General features: G+C 31.8%; 1 protein-coding gene across 5 annotated transcripts; it reads right to left on the bottom strand.

The window, feature by feature from the left end:
• Nucleotides 1–375: 375 nt before the first annotated feature.
• Nucleotides 376–15,949, bottom strand: LOC131952136 (uncharacterized). 5 transcript variants are annotated; one of them, XM_059314665.1, is made up of 18 exons: nt 15,859–15,949; nt 11,837–11,918; nt 11,621–11,687; nt 11,354–11,378; nt 11,060–11,220; nt 10,842–10,950; nt 10,303–10,494; nt 9,847–9,903; nt 9,442–9,669; nt 9,145–9,306; nt 7,336–9,018; nt 7,185–7,235; nt 6,625–7,023; nt 6,251–6,450; nt 5,957–6,111; nt 5,595–5,689; nt 5,388–5,490; nt 376–5,240 (listed from the first exon to the last, which is right to left on the bottom strand). In XM_059314665.1, the coding sequence occupies exons 3-18, from the start codon at nt 11,668–11,670 to the stop codon at nt 3,739–3,741; spliced, it is 5,172 nt and encodes a 1,723-aa protein (XP_059170648.1). In that variant the 5' UTR covers nt 11,671–11,687; nt 11,837–11,918; nt 15,859–15,949; the 3' UTR covers nt 376–3,738. The 5 variants fall into 5 exon arrangements, with proteins under 5 accessions (XP_059170648.1, XP_059170647.1, XP_059170644.1 ...); XM_059314664.1 differs by having other exon boundaries at nt 9,442–9,654; nt 11,354–11,420; XM_059314661.1 differs by having other exon boundaries at nt 11,354–11,420.
• Between the last annotated feature and the right edge of the window lie 20 nt (nt 15,950–15,969).

The following is a 15,969-nucleotide window of genomic DNA, read 5'->3' on the forward strand; positions in this document are numbered from 1 at the left end:
TAAATGTTGGGTGAACCCATAGAGTAAATGCTATTATGATGAAGCAAAAATTATGGCCCTAGAAGTTTAAATTTAATAATACTAAACTACAATTTAATAAAATTGAAATCAGGGTTGTCCATCTCTACCTGGTGTGGTCATGAATAGCAACACAAACATTTTTGTTTAACCCCCTCCCTCTCCAACAGAATGATGGTATTTTCTGTACCTTTGTTTATTAAAATATCACTGTTTAGACCTAAAATGCTGTTTTTGCTGACAATGCAGGCCTGTTTACCTTATTCATGAAACCAGTAAATCTGAAGCAGTATTGTGCAACATCATTGCTTAAGTATAGTATGGCATTAATGATATAACAACATTTGGCACACTTCAGACTATTTGAACACAGCGGTACTTTATTCCAAACTTTTTAAAACATACATCACAGATAATTCAGATTGTTTACACATACATAAAGTATATCTATAAAAGAGGACAAAATATTATAGGCAATTGCAGCAAACTAGTCCTGTCAAAAGATTGGACAACCCTGATTTTAAAAAAAAATGTTTGTGTAAAATATGATAAAAAATTAAACTTAAGTAGCTTATAAGATATAAAATCAAATATTACATTTAAAAAGTCTGTTAGAGAATTTTTTAAGTTAAATAAAACTAAATTATAAACTGATAAGAATGTTTCTATTAAGCTATTAAAGTAAATTTATAATCATGTACATACTTTCTGCATTAATATAATGCTCTTTTTTGGTTTAATTTTGGAGCCAAATGTAGACATTGAAAATCAGGGTAACAAAAACTCATAAAATGAATTAAATACCATTTTGTAACAGAACACATCAACTGCAGTCTAATGCTATTGTAATACATGACATTGCCATTTCAATTAAAAACCCTCAAATAAATTATCTTACCACAGTATTTGGACATGAACATAACCTTTACACAAGAACATATCCAACATTTGCTGCCTTTGAAAAAATTACATGATGAAAATGAAAGTTCCCAAAAAATAAAAAACTTTTTAAACTAATTATAATTTATGAAAGCTATATAATGATTAAAAAAATCCACTAATAATTAAAACTAATTTGTACCAAATTTAAGTTACAAATAACTGAATATATTCAAGAAAATATTTTGATGAAGTATTTTTTATATATGGAAATGATACTGATTTTAATTAAAAACAAAGGTATTCGCTTAAAACGAGTAAGTGAAAATTACATCCTATTAATTCTTGTAACTCTTAAGATGTAGGATGTATAACGTTTAAAAAAAATATTTCAAAATGTCATGATTGTGCCCTACCTGACCTCCATAATTTTGTACTTAAAAAACATTTCCATGGAGTAATTTTTGTGAAGTAAAATTATTTTATTTTTTAATTTTCTCACTTCCCTAAGTACAGTTTTGAAACCAATGAATATAATGCATAGGAACCAATAGACTTTTTTTTTTACTGTTGGTTGATATATGTATATAATGTAAGTGTGGGAAAGAAAAACTATAAATATTTAAATAAATGCTTATACATGTCCATAACAAAGCAGGGTTGTGAATGCAGTAAAAATTGTTAGTTTGAAAAAAAAACAATGTATTATTTCTGTCATTTGATTATAATGGCAAACTATTGTTGCAATTCGCAAAATTTATCAATACATTTTTAATTGAAATGTTTCCCATGAGGGGTTTTAACAACAACAAAAATAAAAGGATAATGTAACTTAACACCCATAGCACCTCTAATAATATAAAGCTCTAAAAAAAGTTTTTTAAATATTGCATGAAAATAAGCAATATTTTTTAGTAATATGCTGTTAATGTTTACTTCTTTTCTTCCATTTCCATTCCACATTAAAGATAGTACTGAGTAAATTTAAAATAAAGTCATGTAGGTAATATGGCCTAAATCAATTTAATCATTAAACAAAATAACTCGTGATCTATGCAACATTTTTGGTAAAACTGCTATTTAAACCAAAATATATTTGAATTATTTAAAATGATAAATGATCTATAAGACCTATGATTTTTAGCCATCAGTCTTATCCACAATACGTCGTCAATTTAATAAAATATCCCAAGTTATTTTACACCAGTATTTATTCTTTGTCTGCAAAAATGCAGTGCATAATTAGGTACACAATTTCTAGCTTGAGCTAAACAAAAACAGATTTTTAAACAGAATTTAGCTTAATCTGCTAACTACATGCTGATAAATATAAAAATTTAGATGATAAAAATTTAGGCTTCACAACCTACTTCAAACTGTTTTATGTGAGGAGAAATATGCAAGTTATATAAAACATTTTACGTAGGCAAAAATAATGCCAGTTGTGTCCTAAAACTGTATTCGATAGTCGAATACAAACAATTAGAATAAACAAAATATTTAAAGGGTTAACTACAGCGTTAGTGTAAATTTATATTAACAACTTCATGTCATTAAACATGCATATTTGATCATAAAATAAGATTATCATCTTTAAATCATTTCACTTCTTTAAATTACATAAAGTGACTGTATTTACAATTACCTATTATTCTATGATGTATAATTTAATATATATTTACATATTTTATTAGGCTAAAATAAATTTGCAACTCCTCTTTAAAAAAAATTTTGTGTGTGTCCACAATGTTAATTAATTTCAGGATATTAGTCTAGTTGATATTGAGGCTATGCTTGCACATAAAAAAATGAACCGTTTGAATTTAAAAAAAAAAAACAATTTTGATACATTTAGATTTAAGTTCCTAAGTTACTATGAACTAAAGAGAGTTAACCCTCACACAGCACCAACAGACATTGTAATTTTCAAAAGCAAAAATAAGCTAACACCTAAAATAACTGAAGGATAATGAAAAGAAAATTATTATATTTCTGAAATTATAAATAATTTAAAATTATTATCACAAATTTAGAGTCACCCAGCCATTATTTTAAATTGTATCTCATTAGAGAACCAACACTTCTGAAAACTAAATACTAGCAGAGTAATAAAGCAGCAGCTGATAAATTTCGGTGCACCTCACTAAGTACGAATATTGCAAATTCAAGATTGGTGAATACAGCAACGTCAAAAATGTAATATGTACAGCTAAGTTTATTTACATCGTAACATGAGTATAGTCTTTGACAATTTCTTCTGGTTGGTTATATTTTTAAAGTTACTTTTTAAGTACTTAATAATTTCTCCTAATTTTGATGTGTTTTATTATGCAATGTTTCAATGAAACAAAGTGGAATGATTCATGTGAATGCTGCAGTGTATGACAGAGAAAATAAAGCTGTTGTTAAACTAACTTTAGCTTAGTATTTATCCTTTTGGTAGCGTTTTTAGATTTAAATATAAACTAACTTTAGTTTAGCATTTATCCTTTTTCAAGTATTTTAAAATTTTAATATTCATCCTTGTTGTAGTGTTTTTAGATTTAAATAACTTACTGCAATAAATATATAAAATACAACAGAAATTGTCCTTTGCTACAACAAAAAAATGAATAATAAATAAATAAAATTTTCAAAATGTAAGCGTGCAGAACGTTTTTTATATAGTATCGTAATTACTTTAAGTCTATTTATACCGTATTCTGTAACATTTATTAATTTAAGAACACCATTTATAGTTAAACAATACACATCAATTCTCTTTAATGGAAATGTCTTATGTCTGCATAACTGAGTAGCCTTGTTAGCAGATAACTGCAGGGGTGATAAAAAAAAAATAATTCAGCTATTTAAGATGCTTTGCACAGCGGCATCTAAATCAGCGTCATGGCTTGATGGTATGGCAGGGGATTGCTGATAAAGGCTATGGTGTATAGAAGATGAGGAAGATGACGGAGGTCGATGAGCTGAAGATGACCAACTGGTCTGAGAGTCATCATTATCATCATCATTTAATACACTGTTTATAGCTGATCTCACAGAATCATTCATCATGCTGCTCTGAGGATCTTTATTGTCTATTTCAAAAGCTGACACTAATCTACCTCCTTGACTGTCATCATCTTCATCTTCTGAAGAGTTGAACATTGCATCAGTTTGCAATAAACTTTTACTAGGTGTAGTAAATATAGAAGAGTTAGGCAGTCCTTGCTGTTTAGTGTCTTTATTCACTGAGTTTTCAGCCACAAATTCTTTTCTCGGTGTTGGTCTAGTTGATGATCTATGAGAGTAGCATGCAGTATTTGTAGAAAAAGAAAATGTTGGATTATCCACTCTTTTGTCTAAATGAAAATTATCATCACTATCACTTAGCTCATTAGTGAGACCAGAACTGGCTGCAGGAAAGGATAAATTAGAGTTGAAGACATCGTCAGATATGACAGATGTGCTATGAGATAATGAACGCGAAGATTTCTGAATTCTACTGAGATTGTTGTTAGAAGGCAAATCTAAAAATTCAAAATTGTTACTGAGAGGTTTGTTGGGAGAGCAGTCTTTAAACTGAGTTGCACTTTCATCTACTGCCATAAAAGCATCATTGTTCTCCAACTGTTCAACTTCATCATCAAATGACACATGATAAGATCCCTTAGATTGTCTTTTAACCTCACTGAAACTTTCCACATCATCACCATCATCTTCACTAGAACTCTGTTCAACATCACCATCTTTGTCTTCATCATCTTCATCCTCCTCCTCTTCATCATCATCCACAACTTCCTGCTCTTCTTCCTCATCCTCAAATGAGGAGTTACTTCTTTCTTTTGAGCTTTCGGAATTAGATGAGTTACTGTCACCCTCAAAAGAAGTCTGTCTTGAAGTAACAGAAATAGATGACGTTCTTCTGCGTACTATAACAGGTCTATCACTGGTTACTCCTGATTGTGAATCAAACTCATACTCACTATCACTTTTTTCTAAGTTCACAACTGGCTTGAAATCATTTGGTAGTTTATCCTGATCACCTAAAGAATTTTTAACTATAAAATTATCAGTAGTTCTTCGTTTAAAAACAAGTTTAAGAGTCCCACTGCTTTTATCTGGAAGCTTTCTTTTGAGATTTTGAGGAGAGATGCATGGCGAGCAAGAATTCTCACATTTTATATCTGGATCCAACTCAGTTTTTATTTTTGGAGGTACCATGTCACAAGTTTCCCTTTTAACTTTCAGATCAACACTATGCTTATAAGACACATCAGAAGTATTTGTTTTGATAAAAACAGAATGCCAGTTTGAGCTGGAAGGCTTAGTCTCCAGAGTCTGATGAACTGGTTCAAATGTATCTATTGCAGAAAATGTTTTAAAAAATTAAAATGAATCTATATGTTAAGAATGTTTATCATTTAAAAACTATATTAGGGTTGAATGCTGCATTTAACAAAACAAGCTATAAGTATTTTCAGTTCAATAGCCAAAAAACTTAGAAATACCTGGAAAATTTTTAGCTTGTTCTTTCTCTTTCTCTAATTGTTCTCTAAGTTGTTCATTAAAGCAGTAGATGTTTTGATAATATTCAGGTTGTTTTTCAGGGCACTAAAATAAAAATGGAATAAATAGCATTAACTCAAATTTTGTTTATCATACCCGGTAATAATGAGTGAAAACTTGACAAGAGAATTATGCAAGAAATATCTTACCATATCATTATAAAGTTTCATTTTATGAAACCTACGCATGTAACACCGCTTTTTCTTTACTAAGTATTCACACAGCTTTGAGTATCTAGTGTCCCCTAAAACAATACAAATTATAAAAATTTACAGGTGCTAATTAAACATTTAGCTTTTCCTAGATAGAAATTATTAATATTTTAGGAATTTAACAAAACAGCACTTGTGATAGGATCAACTTTATAGACTTCAGTGTGAAGCTTGAAAAAAATTTTTTATGAAATTACTTAAGGTTTATAAATTGTGTGCAAAAAAAAAAAACAAAAAAAAAACCAACAAATAACAAACAAAACAGGATTTTAAAGGGTTAGACAATGATTTGATCATACATGTCCTCATTTCTTTACTGCCTTCTTCGGGTTTATGGTCCTGAAGCGTATGATAGCGAACTAATCTTCTCATAGCATCAGATAAACTTTTGAAGGCAGAAGATACATCAGGGCTTTGAGCTAGAGTTTTGTCACGTAAAAGCTGTTGTTCAGCCCTGAAAAAAACAAGTGATAAAGATTACTAGGTTGCCAAAGAATTGTAAAAATGGTAGAACTATGTGGTCAAGAATGTATGTAACTGCAGACATTAAATCTGTATAATAAAAAAAGAAGACAGATTAACAAAACACTCACAAGCATCTACCCATCTGTTGATATGTGAAATGTTGAGCTGGTAACTGAGTTGAGTTTTCAGGAACACTTCTATATTGAATATGTTGCTGCATTGTAACTTGAGGCTGCTGCTGAGGAACTTGTGCTTGTTGTCTATAAATCACCTGCTGATCTTGATATGTTTGCTGAGGCTGAACCTCTTCTGGTTTATCCATCAACTCCTGAAAAAAAATTGTTTATATTAATTATAGACATGAATATAAACAAATTAATCTTATACCAAACGATCAATCAATTTTAAAAATGAATCAAGCTGAGAATAGTGAAACATTTATACTTATGCATTATCTTAGGAATATTATTAAAAATTTAGTTAAATATTTTTCTCTTCTGACCTGTACTGTTGTTGGGAGAGCTGATACACCAGAACCTATATTTGGTGATATTTCCATAGCATTAGCTGTATTTGTTTTCAGGATCAAATTTGTGTGGCTTTGTAACTGTAATGGTTGAGGTGTTTGTTGTTGTTGTTGATGAACTTGCTGTTGTTGCACTTGAAGTTGTAGAATCGGCTGCTGTTGCTGCATTTGTTGATGTTGTTGGATATGTTGAAGCTTTTGATATTTTTGTTGCTGTTCTAATTGCTTCTGTTGCACTTGCTGGGAACGGCGAATAATGCTCTGTTGATGTAACAGAAATTCATTTTGATCCTTCATGCTCATGCAGGATAAATGATCTTCTAGTCTTTTCTTTTGAACAGGTGTAAGGCTTAGCATCAAGGTAGAATCAGCAATCTGAAATAAAAACAAATTTGTTACAAGTAAAATCTATGTTACACAGTAGTATTTATATATCAACTAAATAAAAACTTGAATATTTTACGCGATTTTACTTTGTAGTATGTAATTAAATAAGTAGGGTAACAGTGGTTATGTAAAAACATATCACTTCCTACCTTAATAGGGGTCATAACTTTAACATTATTTGGATCTTTTTCTTTTGAAGTCTATGGGAAAAGAAAAATTTAAATAGTCACCCCAAATGAAAGGTGGGTCACACTATGAAAACAGAAAATGGACACTATAAATTTTAAAAAGCAAACTCACCGAGCCAAGTTTTGATCCAGCATGTGCAGCAAGAGAGCTGTTAGGGCTGGGCAAGGCTTGGTTAAAGATTGAGGCAGTATCGCTTGATGTGGATATATAAGCAACATTTGATGATGTAGATGAAACTGAAGTTGGCATGGATCCTGTCATCTGGGCTGTAGCCATTATAGTTAATTTATGAGACTGAGTAGTCAATGTGGAGCTGGTTGCAGTAGATGAAGCAGAAGAGTCAACTGGAGACATTGTCATGGCCATTATGTTTGAGGTAGTTACAGCAACAGACACAAGAGGAGAAACAGATGATGCCACCTGTGCTTGTGAAACTGGAAAGTCAGTAACTGGTTCCTGTTTCACCAGTGTTGATATTGGTTCCTGTTTAATGATAGTTCCACCTAACGTTGAAATTTTCTGATTTTTAAACTGTAAAGTTTGACCCTGATTAAAATTTAAGTTTGGAGATAAAGATGACTGTGAATTGTGTGTAGCAGTATTAGGTGTAACAGAGACAATCTGCGTACCAGCAGGCGAGGACTGTATTTTCATGGAACTACCTTCCTCTATATTAGTTTTAATAAAAACTTTGCTATCTTGAGCATTGGTGGCAAGAAACGTATTCTGTTGTACTGGTATAGTTGAAGTATTCACTTTTAACTGACCAATGTTAATGTTAGTTTGACTAAACACTTGTTGAGTCTGTCCTTGTAATTGCTGTTGGCTATTGGAGGGAATAGTGATGCTAGCTGGACTAGTGAAAGTTGATGCCTGAGAAACTATAGGCTTCAGATGTGGTGCTATTGAATTAGCAGAGTTAGGGGATGGTTGAAGAATTAACTGCTGCCCATTAGCTGAAAGTACATAAACTTGGCCATCAGCTGTTATCACTTTTTGTTTGGGACTAAGGGTAACCTTTTGACCTTGAGAACTTTGAAGCTGTGCTTTGGGTTGCTGAAATGAGATGGTGTTGTTACTCACTGTAACATTTACCATACATGGAGGAGTTTTTGACTTAGGCTTTGAAGTTTTTGATTTTGCTTTGCTGGTGGGCTGTGGTTTAAGTTTAGCAGGCTGAACTGGTGTTGATGGTGGTGGGGTTATAGATGACTGATTTTCTAGATACATAAAATCTTCATCTTCAAAAGAGTGTAGATTAATATCTGACATTTCTAGAGCTTGCTCTAATATGTTGATACAACCAGTTTTACTACCCTGCCCATTATAATCTGACATGAGATCTGGAGTTGATGTGGAGGTAGGTGTGGACGGAGTAGGGGTAGCCACAGGTGTCGATGAGGCAGAACTAGCATTTGGAGTAGGTGTTCTGGCAAGTTTATTTCCTTGAAGATTGGAATTTGTTCTCTGTGATGAGCTGGCATTTGATAAAAGTGAAGGGGAAGCAGCATTTTTTGGTTGAATCAGTATTTGCTGTTGCTGACCATTGTGTTGTATGACCAAATGCTGAGTTGTAGGCTGAAAAGTTGGCCTTGCAACTCCTGTGTTAATATTTGCTAAGGTGACTTGAGTATTAGGTTGCACTTGTAATTGGGACATGGTAAGACCACTCAGCTGACTAAGATTCAACATCTGTCCATTCACAAAAATATTTTGACCAGGTACTAGTCCTGTAATTTGGTTCCCAGCATTAGGGATAACACTTTGGTTGTTGATAAAATTCATAATTGTGTTCTGTAACAACAAAAATTAAGATAACTATAGATGTATTTTTTTTTTAAAATATTCACTTCCATAACAACAAAAAAATAGTTTGAATAAAAAAAAGGAGAAACAAATGAATAATTTAAAGTTAAATACCTGTTGTTGACCTAGCCCAGTCTGATTAATATTTGGTTGAGCTATAAGCTGAACTTGGCTGCCCTGGGTTCCTCCAGTATTAACTACTTGCAACCCAGTGCCGGATGATGTAATTAATGTAGGCTGGGGCTGAATTAGTTGACCACTTTGTCCAGTCTGATACTGAAGTGAAATCGAATAAAGGTTATAGTAAGGATAAAGTTATTAGAAACCAAACAAAGTTTAAACAAAAGTAGGATTCATGCTAAAATAGAAGCCAATGTTTTCGTAACTAAAGAAGTAAAATTTTAAGCTTACAATTACAGGTGACATTCCAGGATTAATCTGCCGTATGACCATATTTTTAGGCAGTGCTGTCTGAGCATTATTTTGTCTGGGTATTACAGTTTGACCAGTCGGTAACACAATTTGACGGGTTGTAGTAGAAGGTGCCATATTAGTTTGAATAACATTCCCTCCTCTGGGATTTATAAGTTGAGTGCCCATAATAGGCTGAGATAAGCTGATGGACTGAGGAGTAAGATACTGCATGCGTTTTCAAATTAGTATAAGCAAATAGAAGCATGTAATATGTATAAGTTCATTCACATTTATGTACTGAGTAATTTAAAGATAATTTTCCAAAAATAACATAAATGGAGAATTATATTAGATTTTTTAAAAATCAACAACATATTTTACATGATTTTAGCTATTAATTACCTGAGACATATGCTGAAGCTGGGAATTAGTAATCAGGACTCTTTTCCCTTCTGCAGTCTAATTGACAAAAGAATGTTTAAAAATTGAAACCCTAGATTTTTTTTTTAAATCAGTTTATTAAGAGGTAGTGAAAAAGGCAGGATTGCTTGCCAGTTAATGTACAATTATAATATACATTAAAAATGTCCTCGAAAATAATGTTAAAAATAAATGTATATTTTGATTTTAGATTAACTTTTTTTAAAAAGTGAGTTGTATCATAAATATATACTAGTTTTGTTATTTACATATTAAGCAGCTATACAGTTTTGATTAAAACTATATAAGAATTTAACTAACTACACAGGAGTTTAATAGCTGCATCAATACATATACCGTTTATATTATGTGTGTTTAACATGCATTATTCAAATAGTAAAACATAATTTAAAAATAAAATAATGTACTCTAAACTACCTGTATAATAGCTTGCTGTCCACTACCATCTGATCCTATAACATGAGGGCCAAAGTTTACATTCACAACTTTTGGATTCTCAATATGAACAGATCCTTGAGCAGGAAACAAACTGCCACCCTGACCACTATAAATGGTTTGTCCTGCTAGGGTCTGATTGGACTGAAGAAGAACACTGTTTATAGGCTGTACCTGGCACAAAACAATAATTATAAGTAACACAGCAAATAAATATATTGAAAGTCCATATCTGTCACAGGTTTTGATATCATAATATTTAGGTAAAAAAGTCACGGTCTTTTTACACTTTAAACACTAACATGTAAGATGAATAATATGAAGGGACAATTTTTTGCATTTTAAGTTGAAATGCCACATTATCAGACTCCTTCACTGTTGAGGTATACACTCACTGAGGCCATGGGAAATGAAGGAGTTATCTGCACTAATTTGTTCTGCTGCTGTTGTCCAACAGATGCAGTCACCTGATGCTGGCCTGCAGCGGCCATGATATTCTGGATTCTTCCTGCAGTACTCACATGTTGGGATGAACCCGCTGATGCAAGATAAGCCACTGTGCCACATAGACTTGTACTGGCCTGCTGCACCCCACTGCTTGTTAAAGTGTTTTGAAAGTGGCTGGGTATGCTGGGGAGAATTTTTTTTTTCCAAAATTATATGTATGTCACACACATTATAATCAATTAAAGCCAGATGTATACAATCAAAAGGAAATAAATATAAATTTAGCACTTACTGAACTTGCAGTTGACCTCCAATGACACTGTGCTGTTGTTGAACCATCTGGGCATTGCCATGAACATTAGCACCCATGTTTGTAGAGTCACTAATAACAGTATCAGGTGTATTTGGATCATCCGACGAATGGATTCCATCCAAAAACATGTCTCCCCAAGACTAATAATAAATAAGAAAATTAGTTATAGACGAGCTGCACATATTAATTTTGAAACATTTAATAACTATATATAAAGTACTGTTCTGGGGATATAAATGTGCAAATATTGCAGATGAAAGAATCAAAACTTACAATATCTGTATTAGCATCTTGTCCCCTGGAAAAAAAGTATAATTCTTTAGTAGGCCTACTTGTTTGCCTAAAAAATATAAATTGTGGATACTAATTTGGGATCAAAACTAGTTTCTGGTGACATGCAAGTACAAGACATATCTGAGATTGCTTAAAGATTAAATGCCCAGATGTTTCTTTTATTAGTTTGAATTAAAATACTGCATTAGGTATAAATAAAAAATAAATAGGCCTATATATATATATTTTTTTTTTAATGATAATTACTTGTTAAAATCAGCTGAAGGAAATGAAAAGCCACTTCCATCTCCATCCATTGTAATAAATGTTATATCTGAAACAAGAAGAAAAGAGCTAATACAATTTGTTTTTTAAAATTGTTACATTGTTACTGAGCTAAGCTTGTTTCTGAGCTGTTCAAGTAAAAATTCAATCCATATAAAAAAATAATGGCTTTAAAATTTTTAAAAGTATTTTGATTACCACTAATGGTGTAGCAACAAGGATAGGTTTAAACTTAGTTGACCATCTTTTGGTCGTTTCTTCCTCATTGCCGTAGAACATCCTAAGAGTAAAAAGAAAATCAAATTACTTGAATCAAAAGTAATTTTAAAAAAGGATTCACCAATTTAATTTTTAAAATATTATCTACTTCCTAAAAATGTTATATATTTCATTGATTTGCATGACACAAACATATAGTTAAATTAATAAATATAGGCCTATATATATACATGTATTTATGTATGTATGTATATATATCCAATAACTTGAATGGCATGCTAATGAAAAGCAATCCTGCTTCTTTAACATCTAGCACTGGGTCAACACAAAATGATTTAGCCTATGCAGTAAATACATTATGTTATAATCAGTATCCACCTTTAAAAAACACTAAAAAAAAATGTTTATCTTAAGCAATAAAAACCCGAACTCAATCCAGCCCTGCAGAAAAAGACACTAAAACTGTGAAATACAGAAAACTATGCACAAAATTTTTTTAAAGTTTTTTTTAGCAAAATTACAAGTGAACTAATGCTAAAAGAACTCACATGACATTAATCATTAATCTATTAAGATGCCTTGACAAATTAAAAAATAAATAACAATAATCAACTGCAAAGCAGTTTTCTTAAAACATTTCACCAGACATTACATTTTTTTCATACTTTTTTCTTATTAGCACAATTTTTTTGTACTAACCCTGGACAAACTGTGTTACACCTTGATTAACCAGTGTTTCACAGTAAATAGAAACCCCATTTGAAAAAAGTGGTACTTGAACCAAGCTTTATGTACTTTAATACGAACTATAGATGATGTGAATTGTGATATCCCTTTAATAACCTGTGGTTCTCTAACATTAATAGATGACCTGAACTTTTATACCAAGGATAACCTATCAGTTGGCAGGTAACTTATTTTTTCTAGTATCAGAGCACTAACCAGTAACCTAGCGGCTGTAAGCTGCCCATATACACTCTACTGGGTCTACACCACCTATTCTCATTGATTTTTTTATTTTGTTTTAAGTTCTTTTCATTTTTACAGTATAATATTTTTTGAGTTTTGAAAATATAATATGATTATAAAAAGGAACTGGAGTGCCGCATATTGACATAAAAAGAGCTGCATGTGAGCCGCAGGTTGCAGACCCCTGATCTAGAACCATTATAATTAAATATTAATATAATCACAGGTTGAGGGCCCATATTCTAGACCAATTATAATTAAATAATATAATCTAACTAAACTATAGGCCCCTATTTATTAAAGATCTAGGAGTAGGCTAATAATCTAAATTAAATAGTATGCCTTAATAAATAATTAGGTCTAGATCTATATTCTAAATGATAGTCTAGATTTTAAATAGCCTAATCTAGATCTTACTAAAAAATATCTAGATCCTAGACCTAGAATCTAGTTATCATAGGCCTAAAAATAATAAGAATGCTAAAAAAGCGTTTAGACTTACGACATGTATACTAGACTTGACCTACTAAAGTGTATACTAAACATGTTACGCGTATATGGAACATCTTCTGAGTCACCACAGGGCACAAAACCATGCCCCTTTTTATGTTCTGGGTCAAGTTTTTGTCTTCGCTCGCTGAGCGAAAACATTGTACATGTTCTGAATTTTCAGATGAGTGCGCATGCGTCGAAAAGTAGTAAGCGCATCCCAGGCCTCAGCTGATTACAAAATAAAATAGGCTATTCTGATATTTTGAGTTTTTGAGCCCATGATTTCATAATTTATAACTTCTCTAGGCCCTACTAAAAATTAAATTTTTATAATTACTTATTATTTCTTTGATTAAATCCCAAACACGTTTAAATATTATAAAAAGTAATGTCCAAGGCATTACAATTTTGCCTTAAATTAAAACCAGTATAGGTAGTAATTATGAAAATAATTATTATTTAAAAAATATAATTTAACCAAATGTATCTCAAATTTTTCCTTCACCAATATTTTGTTTTAAGTGTATTAACATATTTTCAGTTTCCGTCTGACATGAATAAATCTTTAGGCCCACCAGAATGTGCCTGTGAGATCACACATAATCAACAGACTATAAAAACAGGCAGATAAAAAAATTATAGGCTAATTATTTAGGTTTAGAATGGGACATAATTAACATAAAGAAACGAAGGGGGGAGGGGGAATGAGTGTCACATAGGCCCTACTCTAAAAACTAAGTCTACTTTTTTCTTAAAAATATACAAAGTATAGTTGTAAAGCGATCTCAATACTTTAATGAATTTGGCAGATGCAAGTTTTTGAGAAATCGTGCATTTCAGCAAAAAATTTTGCCCTGTTTATCCGAAGCTGTTTCTGGAGGATATAGACAAGCAATTACAGAAGCTGGTAAAAGGCTACCATAAGGTTGGGGTGGGAAGGGGTGATTGTACTGCGGGATGGGAGGGAGGGGTAATAACATGTGGGTAATGTTTACAACCCGTGTTATTATACTCAGCATTATATTTATAAAAACTGTCTAACTCCATTTATTTGCACTCCAATAAAATTTATAAAATTGTGCATGTTCTCTAATTTTTAGATAATTCATTGTTGAATCGCAAGCACCGTGGCTACACCATTTTCCTTTTTTTTAAAAATAAATCTGTGTTCCTACTATCTAGGCCTACGTGTTTTTTTTTTACTTTGATTACTCTTTATTTTAATTGTCTGGGCCTATACTATACTATATAGCAAACGCTCTGTGTCAAAGGTCATGCTTGTTCTATAACATGTTCTGTAAGTGTGAACGCTAAAGTATACATGTTCTGTGGAGAAAATTGTTCCAAATAAAAATAACTTTTGGCGGGCTTTGTGTTCTAGAAATGTATAGTATACATGTCGTAAGTGTAAACGCGGTATAAGAGAGATCTGGATCAGTAACTTCTTTTACTACTACTAGTAGTTTATTTATTCTGGATTAGATCTAGATTCTAGAATGTTTTTAAAAACAAATATTTTATTTTTAATGACCTAATCTACTAGATTATCTAGATCTAGTCTAAATCTAAAATAGATTCTAGATAGATCTAGATAGAAATTATCTAGACTCATAGCCTATTCAAATTAATTAATTAGTAGGCCTAGGCCTATAATTAATAATTAGGTCTATAATAAAGTCTAGTTCTAGTATATATAAAGTAAAGTAGGTCTATAACTATAGGCTACAGGGGTAGGCCCTACTCTTTTATTTTTATTAGTCTAGTCTAGGCTCCTGTCAAAACCACTGTTTTTAACCAGACATAATCTAGAATCTAGATCTTGACTAGTCTATGTGCTAACAAACTCAAGTGATTATTGAAACTTAAAACAATTAGTAATCACCCCTACCAAAGACTCAACTATCTTGGATCTTGTGTAGAATCTATATCATATGGTTAGATTTAGATCTTAGACTAGTCACTAATCTAGATCTAGAAATCTAGTCTTGATCTAGATCTAGACTCAAGATCTCAATTCCGACTCGGCGCCTTTCGAGTATTTTCAAAAAATTAAAACGAGACTAAGCGCCCAATGTATTTTTCCTAGATTCTAGATTGACAGATCTATTCACATTGGATCTAGAATATAATATACTTAAATATACTATTAATGATTCGCTGAATTACTAAAATAGGAATTTCAAGTTCTATTGCATGATGTGTGAAGTCTTTGTTGATTTGTTGACTATCGAGTGCGTTTCTAATGTGGTGTTAATGTCACTAGGGTACTAAGCTTAGTCTACTATAATCACTATTGTCCCTCGCCTCTCTCTCGGCGATTTCTTTTTTCCCATGTTAAGATGAGTCTCAATATAATCTTATGCGCAGTAGCGATTTGAAATTTGGATTCCGCTTAAAACATTCCACAAATCATACGTGGCGATAATGAGGGTTAGAATAGGGGAAAATGTAAATTTAAGTGTTCCTAAACATAGATTTGACCACGACCCGTCCAGGGACTAGAAAATTTATCAGCGAAATAATATTCACAAAACACTCACCGTCATGTAACGTTCCAAGGTACTGTGGGGTTTTCATAATGCATATCACGGCCAATGTCAAATGATGACCTTTGACCCACTTAACATTTTGTCCAAACTTTCAGGATCTAC

Source organism: Physella acuta, unplaced genomic scaffold (genome assembly GCF_028476545.2).
Source record: "Physella acuta isolate Inbredline_101_S28 unplaced genomic scaffold, ASM2847654v3 ptg000855l, whole genome shotgun sequence".
NCBI classification, from domain to species: Eukaryota; Metazoa; Mollusca; class Gastropoda; family Physidae; genus Physella; species Physella acuta.

What these genes read in the sequence shown, in the direction of transcription:
- LOC131952136 (XM_059314661.1), bottom strand. Translation starts at nt 11,670, where the DNA reads ATGGATGGAGATGGAAGTGGCTTTTCATTTCCTTCAGCTGATTTTAAC. An exon ending in AAGTTATGACCCCTATTAAG is followed by an intron (nt 7,024 to 7,184) that starts GTAGGAAGTGAT and finishes TTTTTATTTCAG; the next exon opens with ATTGCTGATTCTACCTTGAT. An exon ending in CAACAGATGGGTAGATGCTT is followed by an intron (nt 6,112 to 6,250) that starts GTGAGTGTTTTG and finishes TGTTTTTTTCAG; the next exon opens with GGCTGAACAACAGCTTTTAC.